General features: G+C 43.2%; 1 protein-coding gene across 2 annotated transcripts in view; it reads left to right on the top strand.

Moving 5' to 3' along the window:
- Positions 1–543, top strand: part of NCAPG2 (non-SMC condensin II complex subunit G2) — a 73,529-nt gene extending 72,986 nt beyond the window's left edge. For both annotated transcript variants that reach the window (XM_025380394.1, XM_025380395.1), the window contains one exon: positions 135–543. In XM_025380394.1, coding sequence (XP_025236179.1) covers positions 135–186 — 52 coding nt within the window. In that variant the 3' untranslated portion in view covers positions 187–543. The remainder of the gene's footprint in view (positions 1–134) is intronic.
- The last annotated feature ends 12,029 nt before the right edge of the window (positions 544–12,572 follow it).

The following is a 12,572-nucleotide window of genomic DNA, read 5'->3' as shown; positions in this document are numbered from 1 at the left end:
TATAGATTATTTCAACTTTGTTTTTAAATGCATCTGGCTGCAAACCGTATTTAGATTATAGTTTTGAAAATGTGCATTTGGATAATTTGGTCACTTTTTTTCTGTAGCTAAATATTTCTTTATTTGTGTTTCAGATTTCTCTATGAATCATCATCAAGAACTCTGGGAGAACTTTTGAATTCATAACCAAGCCAACATCTCCAGACATGTAAAATAGGGAAAAGGGATTCCAAATGAAATTCCTGTGTATTTTCCTATTGTTTTTAATGTTAATAACCCATATAATAGCAAAAGGGTGGGATTTTTTTTTGTGGGAGTGTGGGAAGGTGGAGGTTATGGAGTAGAGAACTCAAAACTTCTTCAATTTTTGCTAGTGCCTGCGTAAATAATATATTTAATATAAAGGACTCCAGGTATGAATGATGTGGAAATCCATGATTCGAAGAAAAAACACTTTTCTAGCAAACCTGGTTGTTTTTAAAATGACTTTTATATATGTAATATTGCTTGGAAACTATGAGTAATAAAGCAATGACAACATCCATTTGTTTATTTGAAAGTATTAGGGGCTGGGCGCGGTGGCACACACCTGTAATCCCAGCACTTTGGGAGGCTGAGGCAGGTGGATCACTTGAGGTCAGGAGTTCAAGACCAGCCTAGACAACATGGTGAAACGCCGTCTCTACTGAAAATACAAAATTAGCTAAGTGTGGTGGTGAATGCCTGTAATCCCAGCTACTCAGGAAGGAGAGGTTGCAGTGAGCTGACATCGCGTCACTGCACTCCAGCCTGGGTGACAAAGCAAGACTCTGTGTCAAAAAGAAAAAGAAAAGAAAATATTAAAGCCCACCTTTATGGCCAGGAGTGAGGTGCGGTGTCCCAGGGAGGGACTCCCAGCATGCTCCCTGAGTGGAGAGCACGGGGCAGGGCCCACAGCAGTCTCTATGTGCAACCTTCATGTTGGCTGTGTGGGGTATTGAGATGGGTCCTGTGGCTGTGAACGTGAGCAGCACAGACACCAAGTAGCTTAGCCTAAAGGCAAACCACGGTTACTCGGGTCTTTTCTTTCTGAGAGCTGTTCTGGTAGCAGTGATGCTGACAGCCTCCTATGCTGCCCTGACCTCTTGCCCACCGTGTGGATGCCGATTGTTTCATGGCCCCATGCTCCTGGCCCTCTCAGTCCAAGATTCTGTGTCACGGTTAATCCTGTGGGTCCTCGTGGACCACCTCATAGTTGGTTGGAAATTAGTGCAGCTTAAATTTCATGCTTGTTCTGTCCTCAGCCCCTGAGCAAAAAAGTAAAGAAATGCCAGTGTTTCTGTGCCTGTATTTCTCTAAGATGGTACAAGAAGTGGACGACTTACTGTAGTTATGAGCATTCAGGGTAAGGTTTTGCCAAGGGATCTGAGAAATGGAAGGTGGGGAGTGGAATAATACTACAGCTTAATTCAGATAATTTTGAAAATGACTTTCTAGACATCTTGGCTGACTAAACCATATTCTGAATTAGTGAATGACATTGATAACGGAAATACAGTTCTATCAGTGTTGATAAAGTCATTTATTTGGAAGAATTTGTGCAAATTTAAGACTGGCGATTGAGTATGTGAGGGAGAGATTGCTGGTCTCTCCCCTGTTATTCATTCTCCTCTTTTTCCACAGAAATACTCTCTGATTTTGTCACTGGGTACATGCCCTTCCAGAATAAAGACCGCATTCACCAGCATTGCTTGCACCTAGATGTGGGCATGTGTCCAGGTGCTTCCAATAAGATAATAGCGAAGTTGTCATGGGCACCTTGAAAGTTATCTGTGTATCTTTACCTTTCCTACATTCTGCCTGGAATGGGGTTGTGATGGATGGAGCTGTCACTGCCTTGTTGGACTGTGAGGATCTACGGTTTTGAGCTACATTCTTGAGCCTACATTGTTTAAGCCCCCAGTGTATTTGGGAGAACTAGAGAGCCAGTCTTGACAGTTGAAAGCCATAACTCTCAGCTAGTCTGAGGATGAATCCCTGTGATTGCCACCAGGCACTTGACATTTTAATTAGCACTTCTGCTCTCAGAATTCGCCTGCAGTGTTCCAACACCAATGTCACTTCTGCACCCAGCTAGAGAGGTAGGGAGACACCATTTTAGAAAATTAAAATAGGGCCGGGTGGCCCCACCCCTGCTGTGGCACTCCTCAGCCAAAGACTGGCAGAATCCTGGCCGCATGGCCGGGAAAGCAAATACCACTTTAAACATTTAAATATTCCCTGCATCAGGAGACATTCTTCACCACTCACCAAGACTCAAGGGGAGAGATCCCAGAACAAAAAAATAAATAGATGTTGGGTGGCCAAAGACAGCAATAATTGTAATTTAAATTATTCTGAAGGCCGGGCGCGGTGGCTCAAGCCTGCAATCCCAGCACTCTGGGAGGCCAAGGCGGGCGGATCACGAGGTCAGGAGATCGAGACCATCCTGGCTAACACGGTGAAACCCCGTCTCTACTAAAAATATAAAAAACTAGCCAGGCGAGGTGGTGGCGCCTGTAGTCCCAGCTACTCCGAAGGCTGAGCCAGGAGAATGGCGAAAACCCGGGAGGCGGAGCTTGCAGTGAGCTGAGATCCGGCCACTGCACTCCAGCCCGGGCTACAGAGCAAAACTCCGTCTCAAAAAAAAAAAAAAAAAAAAAAATTATTCTGATTGTCTAGATCAGTGGTTTTCAGCTTTAATATGCATCACAAACCTCTGAAGTTTGTTAGGGCTGCTGGGACCTGGCCCCACAGTGTCACAGTCTTGAGATTCATCCGCACTGTGGTGACTTAGCCATTCACCTAGTGAGGGTCATTCGGCTGTTCACCTGTTGGTGGTGGTTTGGCTATTTACCCTTCACCTATTGATTCCCCTTTGGCTGTTTATCCCTATTGATGGTCGTTTGGCTATTGCAGATAAAGTTTCTGGGAACCTTCGTGTATACAAGTCTGTGTGGGCTTGTTTCACTGGGTCAGTTTCTTGGAGTGGAAGTTCTGGTTAATATGTTAAATCTACATTTAACTTTTTAACAAATGTCACAAACTATTTTCCATAGCTGTAACATTTTATATTCCCATCAGTTCCTCCACATCCTCCCTTACAGTGGTTATTTCAGTGTTTCTATCTTCATTCTGTTGGGTGTGTAGTGGTAACTCATGGTGTCTTTACTTTGCGTTGCCTGAGGACTGATGCTGCACACTTCACTCACGTATCTGCGTTGGCGAAATACCAACTCAAGTCTCTCATCTGTTTTTGTTGTATTATTGCATTGTTTGTCCTGTTGCGTTTTAAGCCTTCTTTAGTTGTTCTGGATACAAGTCTTTTATTAGGGTTAGGTATTATAGTATGTGGTTCCTATTTTTATTTTATTTTATTTTATATTTTATTTTTGAGACTGCGTCTCGCTCTGTCACCCAGGCTGGAGTGCAATGGCGCGATCTTGGCTCACTGCAACTTCTGCCTCCTGGGTTCATTCAGTTCTCCTGCCTCAGCCTCCCGAGTCGCTGGGATTATAGGTGCGTGTCACCATGCCTGGCTAATTTCATTCAGTTCTCCTGCCTCCGCCTCCCGAGTCGCTGGGATTACAGGTGCATGTCACCACGCCTGGCTAATTTTTTGTGTGTGTGTTTTTAGTAGAGATGGGGTTTCACCACGTTGACCAGGCTGGTCTCAAACTGCTGACCTCACTGCTGGGATTACAGGGGTGAGCCATTGCACCCAGCCCTATTTTGATTTTTTTAAATGGTGTCTTAAATAGGAAATTTTAATTTTGAAGAAGTCCTGTTTATCAATTATACTCTGTAGTTTGTGCTTTTTGTGTTCTATATAGAAAGACATGTAAAAAACCATGTTTATTTGTTGTCCTGTGTGAAATAACATGTTTTATTTTGGCTTGCATAGTTAACTGATGAGAATCTTACAGTCGTTTCTACCTTGGTGTCTCTGACTGCTTTTGTTATCTCCATATCGAAACTAAAAGCTCTGCTCTTATGTTTAGGTCTGTGGTCCATTTTGAATTAATGTTTATGTATGGTATGAGGTAAATATTTATTTCTTTCTTTATGCCATATGGATATCTAGTAGTCCCTGCACCATTAGAAAGTAGTATTTTTATCAAGGAACTCCATGACACATCTCTGGACCTGCCCTTCATCTAGACCAGCAGGGCTCAGCTGGGCATGAGTTTGCCCCCCTTTCTGTCAGTGGCACAGGTGTCTTGGTGGGCCGGGTTTCCACAAAATGCCTCAGGTAGGAGGCACAGGACAGCCCTTGCAACAATGAGTCATTCCAGGCCAGTGGTCAATGGTGTGATGTTGAGAAGCTCTGCTGTGTAAGTTTATGTTTTAGCTGTTATGGTTAGATCTGTAATCCATTTTAAGTGAATCTTGGATGTGGAGTCCAAGCTCAGTTTGTCGTTTTTGTTTTTCCCCACATGATTATCCAGTTGTTCCTGCGCCCTTTCTTTCTCCGTGAAATCACCTTGCATCTTCGTCAAGATGCAGTTGGCTGTGCGTGTGTGGGCTCTTTCTGGAGTCTGTTCTGTGCACCGAGCTATGGCCATCCTCACGCCAATTCCCAGGGTCCTTTTTATTTGAGCTGTACCTGTGTCTTAAAATTGTGAGTTGCAAGTCCCCAATTGGCTGGCTGTTTTTTGGTGTGGTTTTGGCTTTTCTAGCTTCTTTGCCTTTTCGTATACATTGTAGAATCAATTTGTCAATTTCTACAGAAGAAGACATGCAGTACAATTTTGATTGTCATTACACTAAATTTACAGATCAAGTTGGGGATTAACTCGCAAAAAGAGTCCGGCCACTTATGGAAAGAAGGCAAAATGATAAGTTATGATGACAGTGATATTCCTTTATTATTTGTGCAGGCAAGGGGAAGAGCAGTTCCACTCTTCAGTTTGGAGGGAACGCAGGGGTTTTTACAGAAAGGGTTTGGAATGCAGAAGAGGCAGGGGGGACTAAGAGGTGCCAGGCGGCGTGACTTGCTTCAGTGGACCTTCTTGAATTATTGTCCCATTTGGTGAAGGGACTGGCGCCGTTGTGGATCCTACTGGGTTATAAATTAATCACAGTCAATCTTGTAGTCACTCTTCAGCCAGGAGAGGGTTCCGGCCTCGAAGTAATCTTTTGTTGGAGGTGCCTAGTCCCTTCTAGGACCCGCCTCCTGAAGCTTCTAAGCAAATAAATGGCCTAAGAGAGCATGGTGTGTGCTTACCTAGCATCTGGGTAAATAAATGTGCGTACAGCATGGGAGCATAGAATGGAAAAGAAAGAGTGGAGGGCCCAGGGTCGGTGGCTCATGCCGTAATCCCAGCTGCTTGGGAGTCTGAGGCAGGAGAATCACTGGAACCCAGGGGATGGGGGTTGCAGTGAGCGGAGATCGCACCACTGTACTCCAGCCTGGGCGACAGAGCGAGACTATTTCACAAAATAAAAATGAAAGGTTCACAGCACATTCCAAGGCTGTATTTCAAGATGAAAGGTAACACATATACAGTTTATCTCAGTTGTATCTTGAGACTGGGAAGGGGGAGAGAAAAGGGAAAAGAAAAAAGAAGTTTAAAACACGGTTTGAGGCTGGGCTGCTAAGCTGCTCGGACAGAGGGAGAACTGACATTCAACGGTGTTGAGTGGTCTGATCCATGACCATGGTCTAGTTTTTCAGATGTTTAGTTTCTCTCAATATTTTGTCATTTTCATGATATAGGTCTTCCATATGTTTTATTAAATTTATCCCTACGTATTTTGTGTTTTATGGAGCTGATGTAAATGGTAGTATTTTAAAATTTTCAACTTCTAATTGTTCATACTAGAATAGAGGAAGGCAGTTTCTTTTTGTATGTTGACTTTGTATTCTGCTTTTCTAAGCTCATTTATGACTTGTGGTAGTTTATTTATAGACTGTCATATTTCTACTCAGATGATCAGGTTATCTAAAAATAAATGCCATTTACATCTTCCTTTCCAGTCTGGATGCTTTTATTGCTTTTCTTTTTGGTGCCGGCGAGAACCTCCAGTAAAACGTAGACTGAAAGTGGTGTGAGCAGGCACTCTTGCCTTGTTCTGGTCTCCATAGCAAAGCATTCAGTTTTCCACAGCTCAATGAACTGTAGGTTGTTTATAGACACATTTTATCAGGATGACCAAGTGCCTTTTCCATTCCTCAGAAAAAAATTTCTGAGAATTTTTTTTTCCGTGAGTTGGTGTTAAAATTTTGTCAAATTGTTTTTATGGTTTTTTGTTTTGTTTTGTTTTGTTTGAGATGGAGTCCCGCACTGTTGCCCGGGCTGGAGTACAATGGTGTGATCTCGGCTCACTGCAACCTCCGCCTCCTGGGTTCAAGCAATTCTTCTGCCTCAGCCTCCTGAGTAGCTGGGATTACAGGTGCCCGCCACCATGCCTGGCTAATTTTTTTGTATTTTTAGTAGAGATGGGGTTTCACTATTTTGGCCAGGCTGGTCTCGAACTCCTGACCTCACGATTCGCCCACCTCGGCCTCCCAAGGTGCTGGGATTACAGGAATGAGCCACCGCGCCTGGCCTGCATCTATTAACTAATTCATCTACCTTCAAAATATATTGTATCCCTTTATGAGTTGCACACAAACTTAGCAGGTTACCTCCATTTCTCCTTCTGTTCACTGTGCTATCATTGTCATAAATTTTACATCTACATATGTTATTCCCAAAATTCATTGTCATTATTTTTGTTTTAAACTGTTATTTAACTTTTTAAAAGATTTAAACATAAGAGAAAATTGTCTTTTAAGTTTATCCACATATTCACTATTTCTGGCAATGTTCTTTCCTTTGTGCAGTTTCAGATTTCCATATGGTATCATTTTGTTTCTTCTAAAGAGCTTTCTTTAATAATCTCTTGTCGCATATATCTGCTAGTTATGAGTTTTCTCAGCTTTTGATTATCTGGAAGAGTATTTTGCCTTCATTTTTGAAGGTTTAAAAAATTTTTTTAGAGACAGTGTCTTGGTCTGTCACCCAGGCGCAATCGTGGCTCACTGCAGCCTTGACCTCCTGGGCTCAAGTAGTCCTCCTGCCTCAGCCTCCCAAGCAGCTGGAACTACTGGCATGTACCACCACATCTGGCTTTTTTTTGTTTTTTCTTTTTTTTTGTAAAGCCAGGGGTTTTGGCCGGGCATGGTGGCTCATGCCTGTAATCCCAGCACTTCGGGAGGCCGAGGCAGGTGGATTACCTGAGGTCAGGAGTTCAAGACCAGCCTGGTCAACATGGTGAAACCCCGTCTCTGCTAAAATACAAAAATTAGCTGGGCGTGGTGGCGGGCACCTGTAATCCCAGCTACTCAGGAGGCTGAGGCAGGAGAATCGCTTGAACCCAGGAGGCAGAGGTTGCAGTGAGCCGAGATTGCCCTATTGCGCTCCAGCCTGAGTGACAAGAGCGAAACTTTGTCTCAAAAAAAAGGATGGGTTTGCCATCTTGCCTAGGTTGGTTTCTGAGGTATTTTTGCTAGAAAGAGAATCCTGGGTTGATATTTTTCTCCCAGGAGTTTAAGCATGTTTTACTGTTGCTTGTTTGATTACTGATGAGCATCCTACTGCCAGTCCCACCTTCGTGTCTCTGGCTGCCTTCATGATCTCTTTATCACTTTTTTTTCTTCGTTTGTTTTGTTTTGTTTTGAGATGGAGTTTTGCTCTGTCATCCCAGGCTGGAGTGCAGTGGTGTGATCTTGGCTCACTGCAACCTCTGCCTTCCGGGTTCAAGCAATTCTCCTGCCTCAGCCTCCTGAATAGTTGGGATTACAGGCATGTACCACCAAGCCCAGCTAATTTTTGTATTTTTAGTAGAGACGGGGTTTCACCATGTTGTCCAGGCTGGTCTTGAACTCCTGACCTCAAGTGATCCACCCGCCTCGGTCTCCCAAAGTGCTGACATTATAGGCGTGAGCTAACGCTCCCGGCCTATCACTGGTTTTTAGCAATTTGATTATGATGTATTTGGGTGTGGTTCTCCTCATGTTTCTTCTGCTTAGGTTTCATTAGAATTCTTGAATGTGTTGGGTTTTAGTTATTAAATTTGAAAAATCTACAACCATTCTTTCTTCAACAACCTTTCCCTTACCTTCCCCCTTTCCTAGCTCCAATTACACGTGTGTTATCCTGCTTGGTATTTTCCGTGGCTTCTTTGTGCTCTTTTTTTTCTTTCCAGTTTTTTCCTCTTTGTGTATTTTTCACTCCCAGGAGCTACTTTTGAGTCATTTTAATAGCACCTCATTAAGTTCATTTTTTTCCTCTACCTTTTAAAACCACATATTACATATTTATAATAGCTGTTTTAATGTCCTTGTCTATTCATTCAGTCATTTCTGGTCTGTATCTTTTCTGGTTTCTCCTAGCTATTGGTTACTTTGTGTGTGTGTGTGTGTGTGTGTGTGTGTGTTTCTAGTAATTTTTGAATTAGTGGACATTTTTGAATAGATTTTTGAACAGTTGATGGATGGCATACATTTTATATCATTTGCTGGCTTTTGTTGTATGCCTTTAAACAGTGTTAGAGTTTGTTCTGGCATATGGTTAAGTTACCTGGAATCAGTTGGATCCTTCTGAGGATTACTTTTAAGCTTTGTTAGTGTCGGTGTAGAGCAACCTTTACTCTAAGACTAGCTTATTCCTACTACTAAAGCAATACCCTCTGGGTACGAAAGAAATACCCTTCTTGGTCCTAAAGACTGGCCAACTCTCCCATACATTGCAAGGTCCTTCTAGTCTTGCTAGTGAGTATGTAAACTGTTCTTAGCCCCGTATGGTCTCCAGGAACTATTCTGTCTACACCAGCCTGGTGCTTCTTTCCCTGGTCTTGAGTTCTTTCTCTTCTGTTTGCACAGTTCATAACTCAGCCAAAGACTCAAGTGAACCCTCTGCAGATCTTTAAATGGTTCTCTTCTTAGCTCCCTTTCTTGGGTATACTACCCCGTAGATTTTAGCTTTCTTGACCTTCCCAAACTCCATTCTGTCTCTCTCTTAACACAATGAGGCCACCAGACCCTGTGTTTCTCCTCCCTGCCTAGAAACTGCTTCCAGAGAGTACCTGATGTGACTGTAGGACCTACCTCATTTGTTTCGTCCCCTCAGGAACCTTAGTCCTGCTGCCTGTTATCCAATGTCAGAAAACTCATTTGTGTGGTTTATTGTTTGGTAAAACTGGAGGGTAAATTCAGTCCCTTGCTACTTCACCATGATGTGAAGAGGAAAAATCTCGAAAGTAGATAATTCTAGTAATTTTTTATTAGAACATTATGAATGTTACATTGTTGAACAGCTCTGGGCTTTGTTTTGGCAGGTCGTTACATATGAATCAATTTGGTTCATTTGAGGCCCTTTTTTCGTATTAATAAAAAGTATTTATTTTTAAAATGTGGTAGAATATATATAACAATTTACTATTTTACACTTTCAGCTCAGTGGCATTAAGTACATTCACATTATTGTACCACCACCACCACCATCCATCTCCAGAACCTTTTCGTCTTCTGAAACGGAAACTGTCGCCCTAAACACTAGCTCCCATCTTCCCTCCCCCAGCCCCTGGCAGCCACCATTCTACTTTCTGTCTTCATGAATTTGACTACCCCAGGCACCTTGTATAAGGGGAATCATAAAATATCAGTTCTTTTGTGGCTGGCTTATTTCACTCAGTGTAACATCCTCAAGGTTCATCTACTGTAGCATGTGTCAGCATTTCCTTTTTAGGGCTGAATAATATTTCATTGTATGGCTAATCCACATTTTGTTAATCCAGTCATCCATCCATGGACACTTGATTTGTTTCCACCCCCTGGCTATTGTGAATAATGTGGCAGTGAACATGGGTGGACCGGTGTCTCTTTGAGGTGTGCTTTAAATTTGGGGGGCATGTATCCAGAGGTAGAATTACTGGATCATATGGTATTTCTATTTTTAATTTTTCGAGGATCTGCCGTACTCTTCCACAGTGGCTGTACCATTTTACATTCCCACTAGCAGTGCATAAGGGTTTAAATTTCTCCATATTCTTGCTAACACTTGTTATTTTGGGGATTTTGTTTTATGTTTTTGATAACAGTTATCCCAGTGTTTGTGAAGTGGTATTGAGGCCTGTTTTTAAACATAATTGTCAGGTCTAGAGCAGCCGTTATTCTACCAGAACTTCAGCTCTACTACTGAGGTGAGAGCCCTCTATGATCCTGGCTCAATGACCTGCGGAATGACTAAGGACATTACTCTGGCTGATTAGAGTCTCTCACATTTCTGTGAATTCTTTATTTTTATTTTTTGAGATGGACTCTCGCTCTGTCACCCAGGCTGGAGTGCAGTGATACGATGTCGGCTCACCACAACCCCCACCCACTGAGTTCGAGCAATTTTCCTGCCTCAGCCTCCCGAGTAGCTGGGATTACAGGCGTGTGCCACTACGCCCTGCTAATTTTTTGTATTTTTGGTAGAGACAGGGTTTCACCATGTTGGCCAGGCTGGTCTTGAACTCCTGACCTCAGGTGATCCACCTGCCTTGGCCTCCCAAAGTGCTGGGATTACAGCCACGAGCCACTGCATATTTCTGTGAGTTCTCAGAACTGTTTGTCTTACAACTTCCTGATAGTTTTGTTTTATTTTTCTAAAATCTAGCTTTTACACAATAATGGCCTCTTATCCCTTTTCAGATTCTTCAGCCCTTTTTCTCCCCAGCTTTCTCCTTTCTGGGACTCTGCCCTGCAGCTCCAGCCACCTCAGCATCCCACAAACTTGGGTCGCCATCTCCTCAAGTTGATGAGACCTCTAGGCTTTGTTTGTGGTCCCTCTCGCTGTGTTCATGGCCCACAAATGCCTCTGGTTGAAAGCCAGGGTGACCACAGGGCTCACAGTCCTGCATGCTTGCACCCAGTGTCTGAAAGCAGCTATTTAATTGTTTTGTGCATTTTTCTTTTTTCTTTCTTTTTTGAGTTGGAGTCTTGCTTTGTCGCCCAGGCTGGAGGGCAGTGGCATGATCTCATCTCACTGCCACCTCCACCTCCTGGGTTCAAGCAATTCTCCTGCCCTAGCCTCCCGAGCAGCTGGGATTATAGGTGCCCGCCACCATGCCCGTCTAATTTTTGTATTTTTAGTAGAGACAGGGTTTCACCATATTGGCCAGGCTGGTCTCTTGGCCAGGCTGGTCTCAAACTCCTGATCTCGTGATCCGCCCACCTCGGCCTCCCAAAGTGCTGGGATTACAGGCATGAGCCACTGCGCTGGGCCCTGTTTTGTCCATTTTTCTAGTTGGTTACAGTGGGAAGTTAAATGCAATCCTTGTTACTCCATCTTGAACAGAAGTGGAAGTTGCTTTTCTCTTAGTTTATCTTTCTTGGATGCATCTCTTTTTCCTTCTTGATTTACTCCTTTGTTTTGGTGGCAGACATGGTCCAGTTGCTTACTGAGAAATGGGTTGTATGGAAAGTTAATTTTGGGAAATCTTTAATATGAAAAAATGCTATTATTATACTTGCTTGCTAGTTTATCTGGGTATAGAATTCTAGGTTGGAAATAATTTTTCCTCTTACTTTTGATGACATTGTTTTATTATCTTTTATCTTTCAACAGCTGAGAAGTTTAATGCCATTTTGATCCTTAATCTTTTCCCCACCTCTTTATCTGGAACTTTCAGAATCTTTTTCTTGATGTGAATTTCCCTGGGAGGTGCCCTGAGGTGATTCTGTTTTTCAACATTGTGCACTTTGTGTTACTCAGTGCCGTTTGTCACATCTTTGCATTCTAGGAAATTTTTTTTTTTTTTTTTAAGACAGAGTCTCGCTCTGTCGCCCAGGCTGGAGTGCAGTGGCCGGATCTCAGCTCACTGCAAGCTCCGCCTCCCGGGTTCCCGCCATTCTCCGGCCTCAGCCTCCCGAGCAGCTGGGACTACAGGCGCCCGCCACCTCGCCCGGCTAGTTTTTTGTATTTCTTAATAGAGACGGGGTTTCACCGTGTCAGCCAGGATGGTCTCGATCTCCTGACCTCGTGATCCACCCGTCTCGGCCTCCCAAAGTGCTGGGATTACAGGCTTGAGCCACCGCGCCCGGCCGCATTCTAGGAAATTTTAAAAAATCACTTCTCTGATTTCCTTACCACTGTCTTGCCTTCTATTTTTTCTCTCCACCTGGAACTTCCGTTGTGGTCTTGTTGCTTCCATGTTCTCTTTTCCCAGCTTGTATTATCTGATCTCTCTGTTTCGTATTAGAGGCGTTCCTTGAGTATCTGGTCATCTTTGCTCATTTTTAAGATCAGGGCACCAAAAAGCAGAATGAAACTCTTGACCATGTCAACTATATGGTCATAATAGGGTAGCCTAGTTAGATCTTTTAATCAGAAAACGCTTCATGTTGGTAGTTTTAGGTCTTTTCTCTTGGGCCAGCCAGATTGTTTTTGTTCCAGTCTCCTCCATGGTGAAGTGTCGGCCTAGCAGCCAGTATTCTGGGTGCCAGAGTGAGGGGAAAGAGGTACGGGCTGTTCTTTTTTTTTTTTTTTTTTTTTTTTTTTTTTTTTTTTTTTTTTGGGTTTTCT

Source organism: Theropithecus gelada, chromosome 3, assembly GCF_003255815.1.
Source record: "Theropithecus gelada isolate Dixy chromosome 3, Tgel_1.0, whole genome shotgun sequence".
Taxonomy (NCBI): domain Eukaryota; kingdom Metazoa; phylum Chordata; class Mammalia; order Primates; family Cercopithecidae; genus Theropithecus; species Theropithecus gelada.
Note: the sequence above shows the minus strand (reverse complement) of the source record. Positions and strands in the feature narration are given on the sequence as shown.